This window comes from Nannobrachium achirus (assembly GCF_963921795.1).
Source record: "Nannobrachium achirus genome assembly, chromosome: 11".
NCBI lineage: Eukaryota > Metazoa > Chordata > Actinopteri > Myctophiformes > Myctophidae > Nannobrachium > Nannobrachium achirus.
In genome coordinates this window covers 37,408,687-37,428,919 of record NC_137820.1, presented here as the reverse complement: position 1 = coordinate 37,428,919, position 20,233 = coordinate 37,408,687, and the positions used below count along the sequence as shown (strand labels likewise).

The 20,233-nt window shown below is 48.7% G+C and overlaps 1 protein-coding gene across 2 annotated transcripts in view; it reads right to left on the bottom strand.

Moving 5' to 3' along the window:
- tubgcp6 (tubulin gamma complex component 6) overlaps positions 1-20,233 on the bottom strand; it is a 71,532-nt gene that overhangs the window by 12,513 nt on the left and 38,786 nt on the right. The window contains exons 18-22 of one of the 2 annotated variants that reach the window (XM_080737643.1): positions 20,227-20,233; positions 19,268-19,372; positions 16,932-18,768; positions 16,323-16,493; positions 14,906-15,065 (exon numbers count right to left, since the gene is read on the bottom strand). The exon at positions 20,227-20,233 is cut by the window's right edge and continues 132 nt beyond it. In XM_080737643.1, coding sequence (XP_080593769.1) covers positions 14,906-15,065; positions 16,323-16,493; positions 16,932-18,768; positions 19,268-19,372; positions 20,227-20,233 — 2,280 coding nt within the window. The remainder of the gene's footprint in view (positions 1-14,905; positions 15,066-16,322; positions 16,494-16,931; positions 18,769-19,267; positions 19,373-20,226) is intronic. The other variant, XM_080737644.1, reaches the window with a different exon arrangement.

The window sequence follows — 20,233 nt, the reverse complement described above, 5'->3', positions numbered from 1 at the left end:
GAAGAAGTAGTCCACCACCGCCTTGTTCACCAGAGACACACTGGGGATGGAGCATAAAGAGATGTTAGAAGAAGTAGTCCACCACCGCCTTGTTCACCAGAGACACACTGGGGATAGAGCATAGAGTGATGTTAGTGTTAAAGTCAGGGATAGAGCATAGAGAGATGTTAGTGTTAAAGTCAGGGGGCCAGTTGTCCGGATTTAAAATGAAGCAAACACGGAACTAAAGGTTCCTATGATTGGCCGCTAGTTGCGCCGTTCTGGTACCAAAAGCAACATGTTCTCCAGAGGATTCCGTTCATTTTCCTCTAACTTTTCTTACCTTAATAAACATTGTCATAAATACTATGACTCCTGTCGCTAGTTTAAAGCCTCATTTCAATCACCATGATATAGGTTTTGTGAAAATATGGTCCAATTTATGTTATAATTGATGACCGAGTGCCGCGCTGTGAGCTTGTAGATCTGCTATTTTTTTAAAGTCGTGAAAATGTGTGCAAATCCTTGAATATATGTATTTTTTAAGTGAACATTTGTGACCCAAATTTTGCTTCTGGGGGGTCCCTAGACTAAATATTTTGAGATGGGGGACTGTGGCCAAATTCATATCATTTTGGGTTGAAAAGGTATGAGCACCATAGAAACACCAGTGACATAGAAACATAGGTTTTTCAAAAAACCTTAGAAGGATTTGAAATATTCAGACTCCAGCACAAATGTTCACGATTTTTCCAAAATAGCAGATCTACAAGCTCACAGCGCGGCACTCGGTGCCGCGCTGTGAGCTTGTATATCTGCTATTTTTCAATAGTTAAAGCACAAAACGTGGGTGAATCCTTGTAACCAAGGCCCATAATTTGGTGCGACACCATGTGTGAGAGCCAGATGAGAGAGAGATATTAGAGAGAGAGATGAGAGCTGAGAAAGTGCTGAGCACACAGCATCCATGCAGGCTTTTGGGATGATTGAGGTCAGCTCTGCAGAAAACTGCATCCAATACAGCGATTATCCAGCAGCACCTCACATGACAGTACGGTTACGGTACGATTTAGGTGAAGTCTCTTCGACAGAAGGATCAGTGAGAGCAGGGTGAGTTCACAGTGTCAAAGTGTTAAGAAGAAAAAGTGCTGCCCAGATGCAATTTGTTTCGCTGAAAATGAAAGGTGCACCAACATCCTTCCAAGACTGCGGTCATATCACAGCCCGGTTCCTACAGGCTAAAGCAAGGGGCCATTTGAAGAGCTGTCGCGGAGGGCTTGGGTCAGCAATCTCTCCACACAATTTATGATGTGATCAGCTGATAAAAGTTGTGCACACATCATTAGCCTGGAAACAACAAATCTGCCAGAGCTAAACAAAATATATACTGTATATATAGCTGTAATATTAGCAGTATTTTCTCCACATTTGGGCAAGGTTTCAGTTTGTCAAAATGACTACAGTAACTGTGTCAAACACCCATATCGATTTAATTTGGGGAGCTAGGAAAACGTAAAAAAAACCTGATATATAGGACCCCATACTGTACAGCTGTGCTGCTCCCTTGGATGCAACACAAAAGTGACACTTTTCCGCATTGACAACAGAGACTCTTCATGGCATTCAATTAACTGAACGCCAGATTGACAAGGGCTGCTGACAGCAGGATATTCTTTTTGTCATTAGCTTGAAGGAATCAGTTCTTTGTTTTGGCAAGCAAAAAAGAAAATAACTTATGTGACGCGAGTGCAAATTAAGCTCATGACAAGTCTGCCTGATATATCAGACGGAATTGTCAACTCGTCGCACTCCATTATAATCTTCAATCTGTCAACTCCAGTGGAGTGGGTGGATTTCAAAAAGGTCTGTCCAGACCCTGGCGAAATGACAAGTGGAAGGTAATGAGAATTCTGATTACTCCTTTGTTTTTACACGGCGACACACAGAGAGCAACGGCCTCGAGTAGCTTTGAAGTGGTAGAAGAATGTCCGCTGTGAGGAAAAACACCAGTATTTCACCTTCAAAACGAGGTGCTTGCTTCTCTTTGAATGACTTGTACAGTACTCACATGTCTTCCTAAAGCTCGATTTATAGGGGAGAACGGGGTAAGATGAACCTGTGGGTAAGAGGAACCACCCCCTGTATCTTTAAAACTATACACATGAGTTGTTCATTTGACCTTAAAATAAGAACACAACCATAATTTCCACATGGCTGTGGAGTTGACAGACACATGGGCAAAGTGACAAGCATATTTCTACACAAAAAAGTGTTTTTAGCTGGTCGAAGTAAATTCTTTACTTTTATGGTATAATGATTTTTATGTTAAAGCAAATGTACCCAGGTCCAAAATTATAATATAGAAAAAACCCAAATACAAAAGGAATACATAATTGCTCATAACAGCCACACCAGGGGGTCTAATGAAGTACTGTCAATCTCCTAGACACATGAAAACGAAAGTTACGTAAGTAACTACGGTTCTATGAATCCCGAATGACCGCCAGAGAAGGTGCTTTAAGCACTGAATGATTCCCTTCGCGCATGCGCAGTCGAGCATTAATACCAACAACGTCACGACGTGACCCCGGGATGAACCGGAAGAGGTTATATCTTCCCTCGTTCACCGGGGGTTCAGTCCCTACAGAACTTTCTCGCAAGAACGCGAGGGTTCCGAGTGACTGAGCGCTCTGGCGGTCATTCGGAATTCATAGAACCGTAGTTACATACGTAACTTTCGTTCTATTTCATCCCTCCTGACCGCCAGAGGCGGTGCTTTAAGCACTGAATGACTTGTACCAACAAAGTCACGAGGAACCCTGATTACAAACCTTAAACAGTCGAATCAGAGGTTTCCGGGAGGAGGACCACACCCAATGGGTGGGGAGTGGCCACATTTACTCTATAGAACCTCGAGAAGGTGCCTGCTGAGGTCCAAGAGGCGGCGGCACATATCTCCTCGAGGGGCACACCCCTCAGGGCAGCCCAGGAGGTGGAGACACTCCTGGTCTCGTGACAGTGCACACCCGGTGGTCTGGGGCGATTACTTATCTGATACGCATGGGTGATGGTGTCGACTACCCAGTGCGACAGGCGCTGTTTGGAGAGGGCATGGCCCTCTCTAGCGCCACCATGGCAGAGGAACAACTGCTCCGATCGCCGGACGCGTGCGGTAGCACCTATATAGGCCCTCAGGGCCCGCACAGGACACAGCTTCAGCTGGTCCGTCTGCTCACCTGACTGAGGACTAAACTGGGCCAGTCTAATAGGCTGGTTGAGGTGGGCTGTTGCCAACACCTTGGGAAGGAAGGCTGTGTTGGGCCACAGGGTGACGCCTGACCCGTCCAGATTCCACCTAAGACACGTGTCACTGACTGATAATGCGTGCAGCTCGCTGACGCGCTTGGCCGATGTAATGGCCAGCAGGAAGGCTGTCTTGTACGACAGCCACTTGAGCTCTGCTTGTGCCAAGGGCTCAAACGGAGGCCCGCAAAGGGCACCCAGCACTACGTTAAGGTCCCATGACGGGGATCTAAGAGCTCTCTGAGGACGGTCCCTCTGAGCTCCCTTTAGGAACCGGGACACCAAGTAATGGCTCCCCACTGTGCTGTTGTCCACCCTGACGTGATAACAAGAAATAGCTGCCACGTATACCTTTAGGGTAGATGGGGTCAGGCCTTTGTCCAGGAGGTATTCAAGGAAGTCCAGGATTATGGGCACCGAACAGTGCACTGGATCCTCCCTCTTCTCCCTGCACCACTTAGAGAACAGTGTCCACCTATTATTGTACTGCAACCTGGTGGATGGTGCTCTTGCGTTCAAGATGGTGTTTTGAACAGCTTGCGAACAACTGCTCAGCAGTGGATCGGGCCGACCAACGGCCAGACGCACAGTTGGAGGCGTTGCGGGTCGGGATGCCAAATCCTGCCCCCTAACTGCGAGAGCAGGTCTTTCCTGCCGGGGAGGCGCCATGGCGACCCGCGGCAGAGTTGGTGAAGGAGAGGAAACCATACTCTCCCCAGCCAGAAGGGAGCCACCAGTAGAACTGTGTGACTCCCCTGAGCTACTCTGTGAAGGACTTGCTGAATCAGAGGTAGAGGAGGAAAAGCGTAGAGAAGGGCCTCCGGCCAGGGGTGGGCCAGTGCGTCCTGGCCCAGAGGACTGTCCTTCTCCGCTAAGGAGAACCAGAGCGGGCAGTGGGTTGACGCTCCTGAGGCGAACAGATCCGCCTCCGCCCTGCCGAAGCGCCCCCCAGATGGCTTGCACCACGTCTGGGTGAAGGCGCCACTCCCCCGATGGAGGACTCTGGCGGGAGAGGAAGTCCGCTACCTGGTTCCTGTCCCCTGGGATGAAGATAGCCCGTAGGCTGGCTAGACGGGGGGCTGCCCACTGCAGGAGGTCCGTGGCAACCTGCAGCAGTTGAGCGGACTTGGTCCCACCCTGGTGGTTTATGTGGTATACCGTCGAGGTATTGTCCGATCGAACGAGGACATGTCTGCCCCTGAGGTACGGTATAAAGTACCTCAGGGCAAGATGCACCGCTTTCAGTTCTAGCACGTTGATGTGCTTCGTGCAGTCAGCCTCGGACCATTGCCCCTGAGCCGTCCTGCCCTGCCAAACCGCGCCCCAGCCCAACGGGCAGGCGTCGGTGGTAACCATCTCCCTGCGGGACGGGATGGTACCCATAGGGACACCCCTTGAGATGTAGGCCCTGTCTCTCCATAAAGATAGGGCGAGGAGGCACTGTCTTGCCACCGTAATCTTTACGCACCGGTCTCGCTCTGGATCGAGGTGAAAGCTGTTGAGCCACCTCTGCAGAGGGCGCAGCGAGAGCAGGCCTAGCGGCACAACAGCCGCAGCAGAAGTAAACTGGCCCAATAGCCGGAGATAAATCAGAAACGGCAGCCGCCTCCCTCTTCTGAAACGTGTTAGTGTCCTCATGATGTCGTCCACCCGACGGGGGGACACACGGGCCGTCATGGTTACTGTATCTATGGACAGACCGATAAAAACTGTGCATTGCCAAGGAGTAAGGTTGCTTTTTTTCAGATTTACCTTCAGTCCTAGGCAGGCTGCGTGGGACAGGAGGCGTGCTGTATCGTCTGCTACCTGTGCCCGGGATGCTGCACAGATTAACCAGTCGTCGAGGTAGGGGAGAATTTTCATGCCTCGGGACTGCAGGGGCTGGAGAGCTGCTGCCACAACCCTGGTGAATACCCTTGGGGAGAGGGAGAGCCCGAAGGGGAGCACCCTGAACTGCCAGTGGCGACCTTTGTACGCGAATCGCAGGAACTGCCGATGTTGCCTGGCGATGGGGACATGAAAATATGCGTCTTTTAGATCTATTGACGTGAACCACTCGTCGCGTACGACGGTGCGCACTACGTCTGCCGCGGTCAACATATGAAAAGGTAAGACCTTCAGGTACCTGTTCAGTATCCTTAGGTCTAGGACAGGACGGAAACCGCCGGTCTTCTTCGTCACAAGGAAGTAGGTCGAGTAGAACCCGTTGGGGTCCTGCAGAGGGTCCACTTCCTCGATGGCGCCCTTGGCCAGGAGGGCGGATAGCTCCTGCTCCAGTGCGAGCGCCTTTGCCGGGTCGCTTATGATGGTAATTTTGACCCGGCTGGCTGTGGGGGGCCGGCGTCGGAACTGAAGCTTGTACCCGTGGGTTAAGGTGGCAAGCACCCACGGGTCCGAAGCTTGAGCAGCCCATTGACTGAGCTGCTGATGGGAAAAGTATCCGACGGCCGCCCCCCCGGTCTCAGTACCTGCCCCCCGGCCCCTAGGGGCCCTGGGAGGGGGTCTACCAGGGTCCGGGGCACGAAATCTCCCAGGGTCTTGGGCACGAAATTGCCTAGGGGGCAAGTAGTTTGTATCCCGAGAACCGCGGGTCTGCCTGTGTTGAGGCCCCTGGCCTCTATAGTAGTCAGGTGGCAGGCGAGTTCCCGGAGTGACCGAGGAGTCCCTGCCCCTACCAGAGGGATGCCTGCTGGAAGGCCTATAGTTTTGCTGCAGACTCAGCCACTGCTGTCTGGTCTGCCCTGCCTGGATGGTCTGGTCCAGTGCCTGCTGAGCACCCGGGCCAAACACCGTTCCTGGTTCCACTGGGAGACCGCAGAGGGTTCTTCTGGACCTCTCGCCCAGCCTAGCCTGGGAGAGCCAGACCTGGCGACGGGCTTGGACAATGGTGGACATCATCCTTCCAAGTTCCCGTGTAAGCAACCCAAAAGCCTCCAGAGACGCCTCACAGAAAGCATTGGGGTCTGTGGTAGTGCCTGTGTCAGTGGCTGTGGCTACGCTTGTGTTGGCCTCTTGCAGTGAAGTAGAGAGGGCAAGTAGAAGGTGCGATAGGGAGTTGCCGATCCTGGCGGCACGGGCTCCCGCATTGTAGCCCCTGACCAGCAGGTCATCTGTCTGTCTGCACTGTGGACGAGGACATCTTGTGTCCCTACGCACCACCTCATCAGGGGAAACAACGAGGGCCGCAATATTAGGTTCGACCCCTGGCATACTAGGGGCGGCATAGCTCAGGGGTAGAGAAACTGGTATTAGAGCACGAAGGGTATAAATTCCGAAGGGTTCCCAGTTCGAATCCGGGCTCCCCCTGAGTTAATGTCGAAGGGTCCTTGGGCAAGACTCTGAACCCCTAATTGCCTCCGGTGAGTAGGTTGGTGCCTTGCATGGCTTCCTCCGCCACCGGTGTATGAATGTGTGTGTGAATGGGTGAATGTAATGCACAATCTATGTAAAGCGCTTTGGATTAAAAGCGCTATATAAATGCACCATTTACCATTTTATACTATCCAGGCCGAGACGCTCTGTGTCGTGCATGGCTGCCAGAGTACGGCCATTAGCAGAGAGGCGGGAGCAGGCCTTGGTATTTCTCCAGCAGGCCTGCAGCTCCCTAACATAGTCTTCTGCATGCGGCACAGCAAATGACGTGGAGGTAGCCCTCCGCGGGAAAAAACGGCTCGCAGGGGCTGACTCCGCCTGCTGCGGTATGACCAGATTTTGGCGCTCCAGAGCCAGGCGCAAAATGGCTCGCATGGAGCTATCCTCTGTCTCCAACAGCGAAGACTGGGCAGAGGAGCGGGAGTCCAGATCCGAGGTCTGGGAGGCGCTGTCCCCACCCTGATCATCGTACTCCAGAAAGTCACTGGCAGATGCAGCCAGTGAAAGTGCATCCTCCTCTGGGAGCAGGTGTGGCATCTGCTGCGCAGGCACCCGGGCCTGCTCTGAGGAGGACTCCGATTGGCGCGTGAGCATCTCTCTCATGCGCTCCAACTCAGTAGAGAGTTCATCGACCTTCGATGCCAGCCGGCGGTCTGATTTTGACTTCTTCTTTTTTGTGGGAGGGCCAGCAGAGGCAGTAGCAGCTGCATTGGCCCGGCGCTTTGAGCGTTCAGCTCTAGAAGAGGCCCCTTGGCCCGCAGGGAGGGGATGTTCCACCTGTGCCAGCCTGGCCTCCCTGACTGACCTTGGCATGTAGCTGCAGTTCATGCACGGGTTACCCTCAAGTGCCTCCCTCAGGTGGTCGAGGCCGAGGCACGCTGGACATAAATCATGGCCATCCTCTGGATGGAGGGAGGCCTGACACTCAGTACAGTGGTGGGAACCCTGCATATTGGATGGGATGTTACCACACCAGCTAATGGTACAGCTCAGGGCGCGGACGCAGCTGGCTGCTTAACTTAGGGTGCCGTGGGCTGGGGGGAGAGGGCGCGAACGCCGACTGCACCAGCAAACAACACAAACAAAGTCCCACTAACAAAAAAGGTTCAGCAGCACAAACATAAACAGGCAGCGCTAACGCCTGCCGTCAGCAGTACAAACCTAAACAGGCAGCGCTAACGCTTGCCGTCGCCAGTAATCCGGCTATAATACTTTTCCAGCGAGGATATTTAACACAGCGGCGCTAACGCTTGGCTATAATAACCTTTCAGTTCAAACAAAACGTATCAGCAGCGCTAACGCTTGCCGTCAGCAGTACAAACAAAAACAGGCAGCGCTAACGCTTGCCGTTGCCAGTAGTCCGGCTATAATAACTTTCCCAGTTCATCAACGAAACTCAACACAGCAGCGCTAACGCTCGCCGTCGCTATGAATCCGGCTATAATAACTTTTAACAAAACAAAATGTAGCAGCAGCGCTAACGCTTGCTGTAGCACCAACGCCTACTACTTTAGCTTACCAAACAAGACGTAAACAAAAAACAGGCAGCAAAAACGCTTGCCGTTATTAGCACTATGGCTACCCTAGTTTTACAAAACTAATACAAACAAAAACAGGCAGCGCTGACGCCTGCCGCTCTTAATCAATAGCTTTAGCTCAAAACACACATGTCTTGCTTGTCGGAACGGCCACGTCAGGGGCTACGTTCGCGGCATCGACATCAGCCGTATGCCCGAGGGAAGCGGCGCGAACGCGTTACAAAGTAACAAGTCGCAGCTCCTGGAGGGCGAATCCGCTGCTACCAGCAACTTGCAGAATTAAGTAATAATATGGCTCATCGCAGATCACAACCTGCGCGCGCGAGAAAGAAAAGGGGACTGAACCCCCGGTGAACGAGGGAAGATATAACCTCTTCCGGTTCATCCCGGGGTCACGTCGTGACGTTGTTGGTATTAATGCTCGACTGCGCATGCGCGAAGGGAATCATTCAGTGCTTAAAGCACCGCCTCTGGCGGTCAGGAGGGATGAAATAGAACCAGAAAAAGTACACAAATATGGCACCGCCTCTTTAACACTTTCAGTGCCAGGGCGTCATATGACGTCCGACACGACCTTGGCAATGATGCCAGAAAATAATATTGGCGTCATATGACGCCAGATGCTTTTTTTTCATATTACAGTAGTACAGTGTTGGATCTATGCGGTAACCAAGATACAGCCCTTTTGGACGATGGGACGGTCGTCATGCATGACAATTCAGTGGCGTCAGTTCAGAACAAGCTAAGGTATGGCAACATGACTGGTGTCTGGTGAAGACACCAGTCATGTTGCCATACCTTAGCAACAGGCACGATGAAAAGTACATTTTTATTATTTCCCCCTGTCAAGGTATGGCAGCTGCATACCCCTGCCATACCCAATTGACGCCCCTGCATGACATCACACGCTTATGTGACCAAATTCAAGCATGCTGATTGGCCGGTTCCCCCCAGAAACAAGGGTCTCAAAGACGAGTTCAGTGACTTTTACCGTCCGGACACACAGCAATCAGAGGGAGAGAGAGATATATTGAGAGAATGAGCTAGAATTAGTTATAAAATCATTAGATGTAGTATTATTTAGAGAGATAGAGATAGAGAGAGAGATCGGAAGGTAGAGGTTTTACCTCCGCTGATCAGAGAGCAAGTCATGGCCGCACATGGAGACCAAGCAGGCAGCCGAACCATGCCCCGTGGCCGTGGACACCACCAAGCCCGCAGCCTGCTGCTGCCCAGCGCCGCCACCGACCATAATCAAAACCCGAAGCACCAGTTGGACTTTCGTTTGTTGCTGCGCGGCTGCGTTTGGGACTTGACTGAGGCGACGCGTGAGGATGAACGGTGATGCCGTTGAACGCTGATGCCGGCGATTTGAAGAGAATTCTGTGTTTTTGCTGCTGCGGGGGAGCCAAGGAACGTCGCCAGCCATCCACAGTGGACGGAGGAGCTACGGCGGTGATCCGGACCGGAGGCAGGCTGTTTGGAGCAGTGTATCATCTTACGGCGCCCACCGGCTGCACCGATAGGTATGGCCCCGGAGAGCGGAGTTGCAGCGGGCGCTAATACACCCAAATGAGGCCGTGCGTGGACTTAGCCAAGGAGTGTGCTGCGATCAGCGAACCGGGTAAGCATTATAAAGCTATGCTTTTTACGTTTCAATATGTTCTATACGTCTGTCTGTCTTTCAATGTTATATGAGATCAGTGCTGTGTTCTGGGGACTCACCGGGGACTACCCTCCACACCTCGCCCGACTTGGGACACCCTCGCAGGCACGGCGCCGCCAGGCGCCGGCCTCTATACCTCCGTGATGGAGGAACAATAAAATATGAACGGCGTCTGCCCTCGTGAACCTTTCAAAGTAGCGTATTTGATAGGGATTATGTACTATAGCGTCTGCCCTGGCCAAACGAATAGTAGCTGATCGTATGCCCTCAAAAAAAGTCTAGAACACACCACTGTATGATATGCATAAAGTGTGTTCCTGTGGAAATGAGCCATGAATCTGTAGGTCTACTCTAATGCAAGCTTGTAATACATTCTTCAATCAATCAATAACCGATGTCAATAAGCCTGACCTGCTATTGTTTTTTTTCCACGTAGGGTGCATTTGGTAATATACAATTCAATTCAAAGGAGCGTTATTGGCATGAGAAAACATACGTTTACATTGCCAAAGCAAGTATCACACATACAATAAAACTAGACCAGGTCAACCTGGTTGTGCCAGACCCCCTGTCTGTCATCATCATTTATGACATCATGCCTTTTGTAGGCATGTCATCATCATGTCATCATCATATATACCCTTTATATAGAAAACCAGGACAGACAGACCGACATTTGCTTATGTAGGCCTACCCATTTCATGGGTCTGGCAAAAAACAGTTGAAAATATACAGTTGGAGGGGGTACAGCATTGTTCAAACAGAGCTATGTCGCATTGTCATTGCCAGACCCATGAAATGGGTAGGCCTACATAAGCAAATGTCGGTCTGTCCGGTTTTTCTCCATAGATGGTCATGATGATGACATGATGATGACATGAGGGAGGGATAGACCGACAGACAAAGCCTTCATGTCATCACAATGTCACAAATGATGATGACATGAGGGAGGGACAGACAGCCTATAAAGGGACAGACAGCCTATAAATGTACCATTAAATTTATAGGCCCAGAGGGTTGGCAGAACCGGGGTCTGGCACAACCAGGTTGACCTGGTCTAGTTTTATATATATACAGGGTACAAATAGCAGCATTATTTTCCTCATAGTACATAAAGGTATCAGCTCTGTTTCATACTGTATGTGCAGTAGGTCTAGATGTCAATCCATGGTTTGTAGTAGGTGTATGAAGTTCCTCCAACTTCTTCCAGTAAGAATACATTTCTTTATAGTTTAGTTTTTTATTGTGTGTGTATACCTAGATCAGGGGTGCCCAACCAGTCGATCGCGGTCGACCGGTAGATCGCGGGCTGGTTACCAGTGGACCGCGAGATGATTTCAAAGAAATAATTTATTAATTCGGGGGGGGGGAGGACATACATCGGGCGTTTCAGTGAAACGACTCCGAGCGAGTGGATGATGTTGACTGAACTCAACTCAACGTGTAGCAGAGCATGTGAGCGGAGTGGAGCGGCAACTAAAGCCGCTCCGCGCTCCAGAGGGCTCTTGTCCCGCTCGCTCATCGCTCTGGTCGGCCACCGCACCGCTCCGCTCCCCGCCGCTCCGTCCCTCACGTTGATTTTCGCATTTCTCGCTCCACGCTCCGCTCAGAGTCACCAGCCAAAATAAAAAAAGGATTTTGCTACCATATGCGAAACACTTTCTCCTTTGCTTTGCACAACAAGTGTTCCCAACACAAATGCCTGCGGTAACGTTACGTGAGCCTCGGCTTGATGGAGACCTGCGTTCACTGTTACAAAAGACGCCATCTAATCTAAGGCATTGTATTTTTTAATAAGACGGGCAATATTAAATCCAGCTGGTTATTGATTAATCACCACAACCGAGAGACGGAGGCGAGTCGTGGCGTGTGTTTTTCAATCAGTCTCACTTGAATTCGTATCCGTTGACTGGCTGGTGATATATAACTTAACTGACACAAGGTAGGCTATGTATTATAAACATAGCCTACGTGTGTGGATGAGTGAAATCGTGATAAAGGGAATTCTCTGTCTGTTCTCCTCTCCATCTCCGCGGTGCCAACAAGGCTTCACTGCACTAGTAGGCTACTGCGCACGGCTCTGTTTTGTTGGAAACATGCGGCGCGCGGCCCCAATAGGGTCGGCTTGGAGCGGAGCGGAGCGGAGGAATGGAGCGGAGGAAATTCCTCGCTCCAAAGCCGCTCAGACCCATTTGAATTTGGATCAACCTACCTGTGTGAGTCTGCTTTTTCTCACATGAAGTTCATCAAGTCAAAGTACAGAGCCACAATGACAGATGAGCACCTTGTGGCCTGCCTAAAACTTGCAACCAGCTCATACAACCCTGACTTTGACAAGCTAGCCTCCTCTTCCCAGTGCCAGGTTTCCCACTAAGGTAGAGAGACTGACATGGAATAAAGGACAAAAAAAAAAAACTATAAAAAAAACTATAAAAAAATAAAAAAAAATAAAAATAAACTGTGTTGTCAGTGCATAATATGCAGAGTGTGCAATAAATGGTCATGCTGTCTGTATGCCCAATGTGAGAAGTTGCAATCGTTTCATTCAATTACAATTCCTACTATACAGTATGATTACAGTACAGTACAGTGAGTACAATGTTATAATATCTATTAATATTTTCTGTTTTTTACATGTATATTGAATGGGTGTTACGGTACATTTTGGGCTGGTAGCCCTCAGCTAGGTGGCACATTTTCAAAGTAGACCTTGGGTCAAAAAAGGTTGGGCACCCCTGACCTAGATAGATAGTTTAGTAATACAATCTGTGTGTGTGTGTGTGTGTGTGTGTGTGTGTGTGTGTGTGTGTGTGTGTGTGTGTGTGTGACATAATAATCTATCAAATCGATCTCAAATCTGTATCAAATTTGTATCAAAGCAGAGCCTATAGAATTCAGTGGCCACGTATATATACATATATACATTTGAAATTATTTAGACTAGTGAAAACAGCCGATCTACAAGCACACAACGCCTCGCTTGTAGATCTGCTGTTTTCACTACTTTTGTGCGACAGCCTTTGCTAAAGAACATACAAATTATACAGAAGCACGTTCATTTAGTATTTTGTATTTATTTCTATCATATACAGGGCCCGTGGAGTCTGACTGGATGGAGGAAGGATGGGAGCCCGATCTGCAACCAGACCAATGACAACGCAGAGGACAGTATGATGGCGGAGATAGCGAGAGCGGAGGAGTCAGGCATAGGTCATACACACTGTAGGTTCGCTGCCTGGACCAATGTCACTCTAGGGGAGCTGAAGAACTTTCTGGGACTTCTCTTCCTCACAGCTATCGTTCACAAGCCGGAGATTGCCATGCAGTGGTCAAAAAAACATTGCCATGCCGTACTTTCCCAGAACAATGGCAAGGAACAGGTACCAGGCCATTTTGAGGCACCTGAGGTACACACACACACACACACACACACACACACACACACACACACACACACACACACACACACACACACACACACACACACACACACACACACACACACACACACACACACACACACACACACACACACACACACACACACACACACACACACACACAGAACAGTACCATCTTTGACCTTGATTTGTGGTGCCTTTGACTCCTGAATGTTGGCTTGTTGAATGCCTTTTTTTGACTTTTATATTATTTTATTTATTCTTTACTTGCTGCACATTTATTTTATTTTACTTTTATCCAGTTATATTTTATTTTTGTGAAGTCATATTTGTGATTTTTTTTTTGGAAATATTTGTAAATATTGTTGAACATAAATATGTTCATGCTGGATGTGTGAGGTACTCACCAGGGTTAGGGTTCGATGTTGCCATAAAATAAAAGGTTGACATCGCTTTTCTGACTTTTTGTCTTCCTGACCTTCTAGACCAGGTAAAAACACAGTGAATTCACAGTGCATAGTTCTATCAAAATGTAAGGCAATTTCTACCTTCTGAGTCATTTCATACTTTTTCACTTTGCCCCCTTGAAACTAGACGATGGTACAATATTTTTTTTACTTTTTTTGCACATAATGAAAGTAGGCATGTCATTCTTTCTGTCAAGGGTACTTGTGTTCCGTTACCATTTACCAATTTGTTGCTATGGCTTCCTAAAGTTGTTTTTCTTTGAACTCAAATATCTCAGAATCTAGATTTCTGAGGTTATTGACTGGTTTGCGCAGTGCGCACTCTCGAGCACCTATCTCCAAAACCGCTCACCGATATCACTCCAAAAAAAATCCTCTTTTACCAAACCTCCCATTTTTGTTCCGATGTGAATATCGGATCATTTCCAATTTATTCCCTGGAATTGGGGCAGAAATGAATGGGACCTAATGGTGGCACTGGTAAGGGACGGGGGGCAGGGGGGGCTGGCACTCAAAGTGTTAAGCTAGCCAGGTTTTGCCGTGAGGCAAGATGAAGGTCTTTGCTACTCAAATTATGCTGAATGATCTTTCATTTTGATGAATACACTCATTTAAGAGAAGTGTTCAACATTATATTAATAATTGCTAATATTAAAAGGTTCTGAATAACAAACTTTATTTAATTGGTTTTAATAGTTTTTCTTATGGTTTAAATAACTGTAAGAAAATAAATAAGACTATTTGCAAAAGGGAAATGTGCCATTAACATATTTCTGATAAGTAACTACATTGTTTGTTCAAGTTTAAACTGTTAAAGTTTAGAATATCATGTGGGTCAACTTACCCCTTGACTTGGATCAACCTACCCCTAACCTGGGGCAAGTTGAGCCACATGACCACTTTTCTTTTAATAAGTCATATTTTTACGGTCCTTTGTCATAGATGCCAACTCATAATTTCAAATGATAGAAGACATGCTGAAATATGTCTAGATATTTTACTGCCATCTGCCGTCCGTTTTGTCAATTATAGAGGGTTTAAGTGACCGGATATGCAGTTCGGCAAATAAAAGCCGAATTGATCCCAGTGCATGACGGAGGACGATTTCACAATAAATGAATCCCCACTATACGATTATCGTGAGTGTTTTTTTTTTATCGTCCCATCCCTACTACTCACTGTGTGATGAGCGGCGTGGTGACAGAGTGCTTCATGAGGACGGGCAGGGAGACCATCTCACTGAGCTGGATGGAGGTGGTGTCCGTGGCCCCGCGGAGGGTGGGGTCCACCCAGGACCCCCGCGTCACCTGCTTCAGCAGCTGGCAGTCCGGGGACGACGCTGGCGGAGAGAGAACACACACAGTGTTTATTATTACAATTTAGATTTCGTTTTTAGTCATTTTTGAATAACATTTTTGTCGAATTTTAGTCATCTGATTTTTTTAGTCGACAATCTACAGTTTATTTTGTTGACAAAAATGCATTTTGGCAGGCCGTAATGGCTGATAGTACACTTGGTTGCAAGCTGAAAAATAGCCGATCTACAACCTCAAGCGAGCTTGATGTAGATCTGCTATTTTCAGAGTGCTACACCCAAGCGCAACCAAACATAAAAGGATTTGTCTTCCGCTGGATCTCTTCTCCACTAGTCCCTCCCTAACGTTTTAGTCTAGTTTTTATTTGTTCAAATTCAACCTCAAGAGATGGCCTAAAGCAAACCAAACTTGTGTAATCATGGATAGTTATCATCTCAATTGTTCCTAGTCTGGTCTACTATATTATTGATATGTCTGTTTTGAGTTCTATCATCGCTTTTAACAGCCTGCACTGGGGCTAAGATGAAAATTAGCTAATTTACATGGATGTGAAAACTGAAATGTTTGATCATTAATGTGCACTGTCCCTGGTAAATGAGTAAATACCCTCTCCCCCTCAATAGCCCTGGGGATCCGTCTATCTGAGCTTGAAGCCTTGCTATTATCGCCCATACAGAGTGTTTTGCCTGAAGGCGGTCCAAAAGGCAACTGTGTTTCCGTGACACCTGTCAAGATCACAAAGACACCAGACTTCTTAATTTGAGTGCGAAAAAAAAAGAAGCGGGCACAAAATAAATATTCACCACAACTGTTGCTACCATTCCTCCTTGGGGAAAACACTTGTCTGCTCATCAAAGCATTTCCATCGGGATTAATAATACATTGGTGCAGGATTAATGAAGTAAGTATCTATCTATCTATCTATCTGATCTATCTATCTATCTATCTATCTGTCTATCAATCTATCTATCTATCTATCTATCTGTCTTTCTTTCTTATCAATCTAATGTATCTATAGCATTTATCTACAGTATCTATATATCTATTAGGGATGGGAAAAAAAATCCATCCATCTCTCCATCCATCTACAGTATACAGTATATTTATTATCTATCCAAGTTCACCATTTTGATTCTTACTCTTAACACAAAGCCATCCTCACAATTGGACCAAAAAAACAACAACACCAAAGCACATCCTGTTCTCCTCCACACATCATCACGCCATAGAGCAATCCCTTCCTTGCAGCTGCAGTGTGCTCTGTGGCGTGTGTTACTCACACAGGTTGTAGCCGTCCTCGTAGTGCTCCACTTGGTAGTGAGCGGCCAGAGAGAGGACGTACTGCTGCTGGGAGCGCTCTGCGGGGGACAGATGGCCCCAGACGGATGCCCAGGACCCCATGCCCTCGCCCAGCTGCTGCTGCTCAACAGGGCTGCCTGATTCATCCGGACCTGGGAGAGTAGGTAGGTATATGGTAGGAAATGTTTAGCTGACTTGTAGGGCTGTCACAATTATTACATAATCATTTAATCGCAATTATTTGAGGTAATCGCAATTATTTTGCATAATCGTCATAATCGTTTCCATGTTGAGAAATGTTAATATAGTTAAATAGTACAAATAGTAGCAATAGTAATAGTACACATGGAACCAAATGAAGCCGTGAGGGTTCATTTGGTTTTATTTGTACACTGTTAGAGTTACATACTTATAAGGGTCAATTTAGAGACCCCTAAAGGAACCCAGAGTCCCTAGAATCCACTGCCTTAAAGCCCACCTTTCTTTTGCTGCTGGAAAGAGAGCCTCTGAAAGCAATTCTGTTGAGTAGCAGGGCCCCAAAACACTTTGAGACATTAAAAATAAAGAACTTAAGACTCATCATACACCACCTTGATTGCTTGGCGTCTTGTCGCCGTCTGCTCCGCTCTCCTTGCCCTCCATCGTCACCAGGCACCCGCCTCCCAGCGAAGAGTCCGACGAATGCCCGTGGGCGCCCAGGAGGTGGGGAGGCTGAGGCTGCACCCCCGACACCACCACGCACCCTCCACCCAGCGTGGAGTCAGAGGAGTGGCCGTAAATGCTGCCCGGCAGGGCGGACTGCAGCGGCTGAGTGCCGGTCACCACGCACCCCGTCCTCAACGCGGAGTCCGACGAGTGTCCGTACTCGCTCCCGGGCAGCGTGGACGAGACCCCCTGGAGCCCGGACACCACGCACCCCACCCGGAGGGTGGCGTCGGAGGCGTGTCCGTGCCTGTTCCAGCGAGGGCGCGCCTCGGCAACGTCGGACACGAACCCGCCCACCTTGATGTTGCCGTCAGACGAGTGGCCGTGGACGTTTTGAGAGGGGACCGAGGCAACGGATCCCGAGACATTCTCCCCGATTTTGATGTGGGAGTCGGACGAGTGGCCGTGGATGTTCTGAGAGGGGAACGAGGCGACAAATCCCGAAACGTTCTCCCCGATTTTGATGTGGGAGTCGGACGCGTGGCCGTGCGCACCGGGGGAATGCACAGGGGCGGTCACTTCGGAAACGTGCTCTCCCACCCTGATGTGTGCGTCCGAGGCGTGGCCGTGGATGTTTTGAGAGGGGACCGAGGCGACGAACCCCGAGACGTTCTCCCCGATTTGGATGTGCGAGTCAGACGCGTGCCCGTGCGCGCCGGGGGGAGGCGGAGGGCAGGTCACTTCGGAGACGAGCTCGCCGACCCTGATGTGCGCGTCGGACGCGTGACCGTGGACATTAGCGGACGGTAGAGGAGCGGCGACCTCCGAAACAAAGTCTCCGACCTTAATATGAGCATCGGAGGCATGGCCATGGACGCTGGCCAGCGGATTAGTAGGGCCGGATTCCACGGCTGACAGCGGCTGCCCTGCCTTTAGATGAGCATCAGAGGCATGGCCGTGAATATTCCGCGAGGGCAGCAGCGGTGCACTGCCTTCAGGCACACACTCCCCGATTTTAATGTGAGCATCTGAGGGGTGAGATGGGGTGTCTGTCACGGAGGGCTCTCGCGGAACAGAGCCAGACGGGGTGGTCAGCGTTTGTTGATCAGCGGCAAGGCCTCCCTGCTGTGGCGATGTGGGCCGAGGGTCGGCCACTACAGGAGCACCAGAAGTACATTCTCCTCCGTCCGTGAGCACAACAGATTGCACCTCTTCCTGGTTTGATTCTACGATACGTTTGACGGCCTGAGTCGCGGCGACAACGATCTCTCCTTCTGACGAAGGCGCGATCGCCTCCCTCTCGCTGTCGGTCGCTGGGTTTCTCGCGAACGACGTGGCTCGTGAGGGGTGACCGCGCAGGCTGGCTTCGGTCGCATGCGTGGCCGCGCCGGGGGTAAACTGTCCGAGGGGGAAACTGGACTGGGAGGCGTGGCCGTGGGAGGAGGCTCTGGGCAGAGTCTCCTGGACCTCGGACACGTTCTCCCCGACGGGAATGTGGGAGTATGAAGGATGCGAGACGACGTGACCGCTGAGGCCTTCCAGAGGACAAAACGGGGCGCTGAAGTCGTAGTCCACGGGCGAAGGAGGAGGTTTGCAGGAAGAAGCGTCATCGGGGAGGTCAGACCCAATCTCCTGCAGGGCCTGGTCCACCTGCTCGCTGCCGGGGGCTTTTGGGGAGTCGGGTGGAACGTCCTTGATATCGGCGTCCTCAGAGACGACTGAGGGGCCGGCTGGAAGCTGCTCCTTCAGCTGCTGTTCAGACGGCTCCCGCGTTGGAGATTCCTGAGGAGAAGAGGGGAATATTGGGTCTAGGGAGTAGTTTCTGTGTGATTATTTTATCGATTACTTTATATAATCGAATAGCTGAGAAGCGCAAGTTTTGGATAATATTTTTTTTTCTCATAATAAATCATTATGATCATTATTAGTCGGATTAACCGCTTAAGCCTTTAAAGGGATAGTTCACACACAAAATTGATCGATTACTCACCCCATGGAGTCTGGAATTCATGGATATTTGATATTTGAGTTAAAAAGTCCTCTTTGAAAATATACACCTTTAAATATTTGCATCTTTCCAAAATAGCAAATACTGTATACAAGCTATGAACTTGTATAACTGCTATTAAAAAATCTATTTATTTTTAATTTTTATAATCAATCAAATCGATTGGTTCCAATTGAAAGAAGGAAATTGAAATCACAAGACAAAGACACACATCATAAACTGAGGTTTAGAGACAAAATGTTTTATAAGCTCTGAGATCAGGTCAAACTGCACCTGTCCCACCTGTGATGTGTTCTGTGTCTGTGCTGAAGCAGCAGGTGGTGGTACCTCTTCCACTGGCGGTCTCTCCTGGCCTAGGGGATACTTCTCCAGTATAGCCTGTGAATTAGGGGTTAGGACTCAGGTTAAACACAAAGAAAATGGAAGGCATGCCCACCTAACCCTAAGACCGGCTTGATGGTACATAGGCTATACAAGACTCCTCATGTGTGTTAGAAAACATCTCCTTGAAAACTCATCCATGGGTATATAAGTCCAAATATAGTTTATTACATTTATCTGTTGCTTCGGTGCTCTATGAGTGAGAAACCAAAAGTTGAAGTGAAGTCTATGACCAGGTACTTTAAATCATACAATCCCACAATCTTCTACAAAAGAGCAACATACGCAACTATTATCATCATATCTGTCAGGCAGAAACCTTTTATCTCCATATTTTACTTTTATATGTTTTTTCGTTAATTAATGCCCTAATTTGCCTTACTACAGTGTCACACAAAAATAGCAGATCTGCAAGCTCAAAACACTGCACATCGCAGCACGCGTAGAGCTTGCAGATCTGCTATTTTTGCTCATTTTGAATTTTAATTCTGAAAGTAATTTCCATCAGAGAGCAATGATCCATCAGAGACCAATGTAACCACTTTAACCATTATTTTTTATACTTTGGCTATTCAAAAATAGCAGATATACAAGCTCATAGCGTGGCACCGAGTGCCGCGCTGTGAGCTTGTAGATCTGCTATTTTTGAAAAATCGCGAACATTTATGTATCTTTTTTTTTTAAGCGAACATTTTTAACTCAAATCTTTCTTTCTCAGGGCCCCTGGAACAAAACATTTTGAGATGGGTGTCCGTGGTCAATTAAACATAATTCTAGGGGTCCTTGACATTATTATTGTTTTCTTTTTCTTCCGCTATGTGTGTTGTTTCATTCTAATGGAATCTACTGACCTCAATT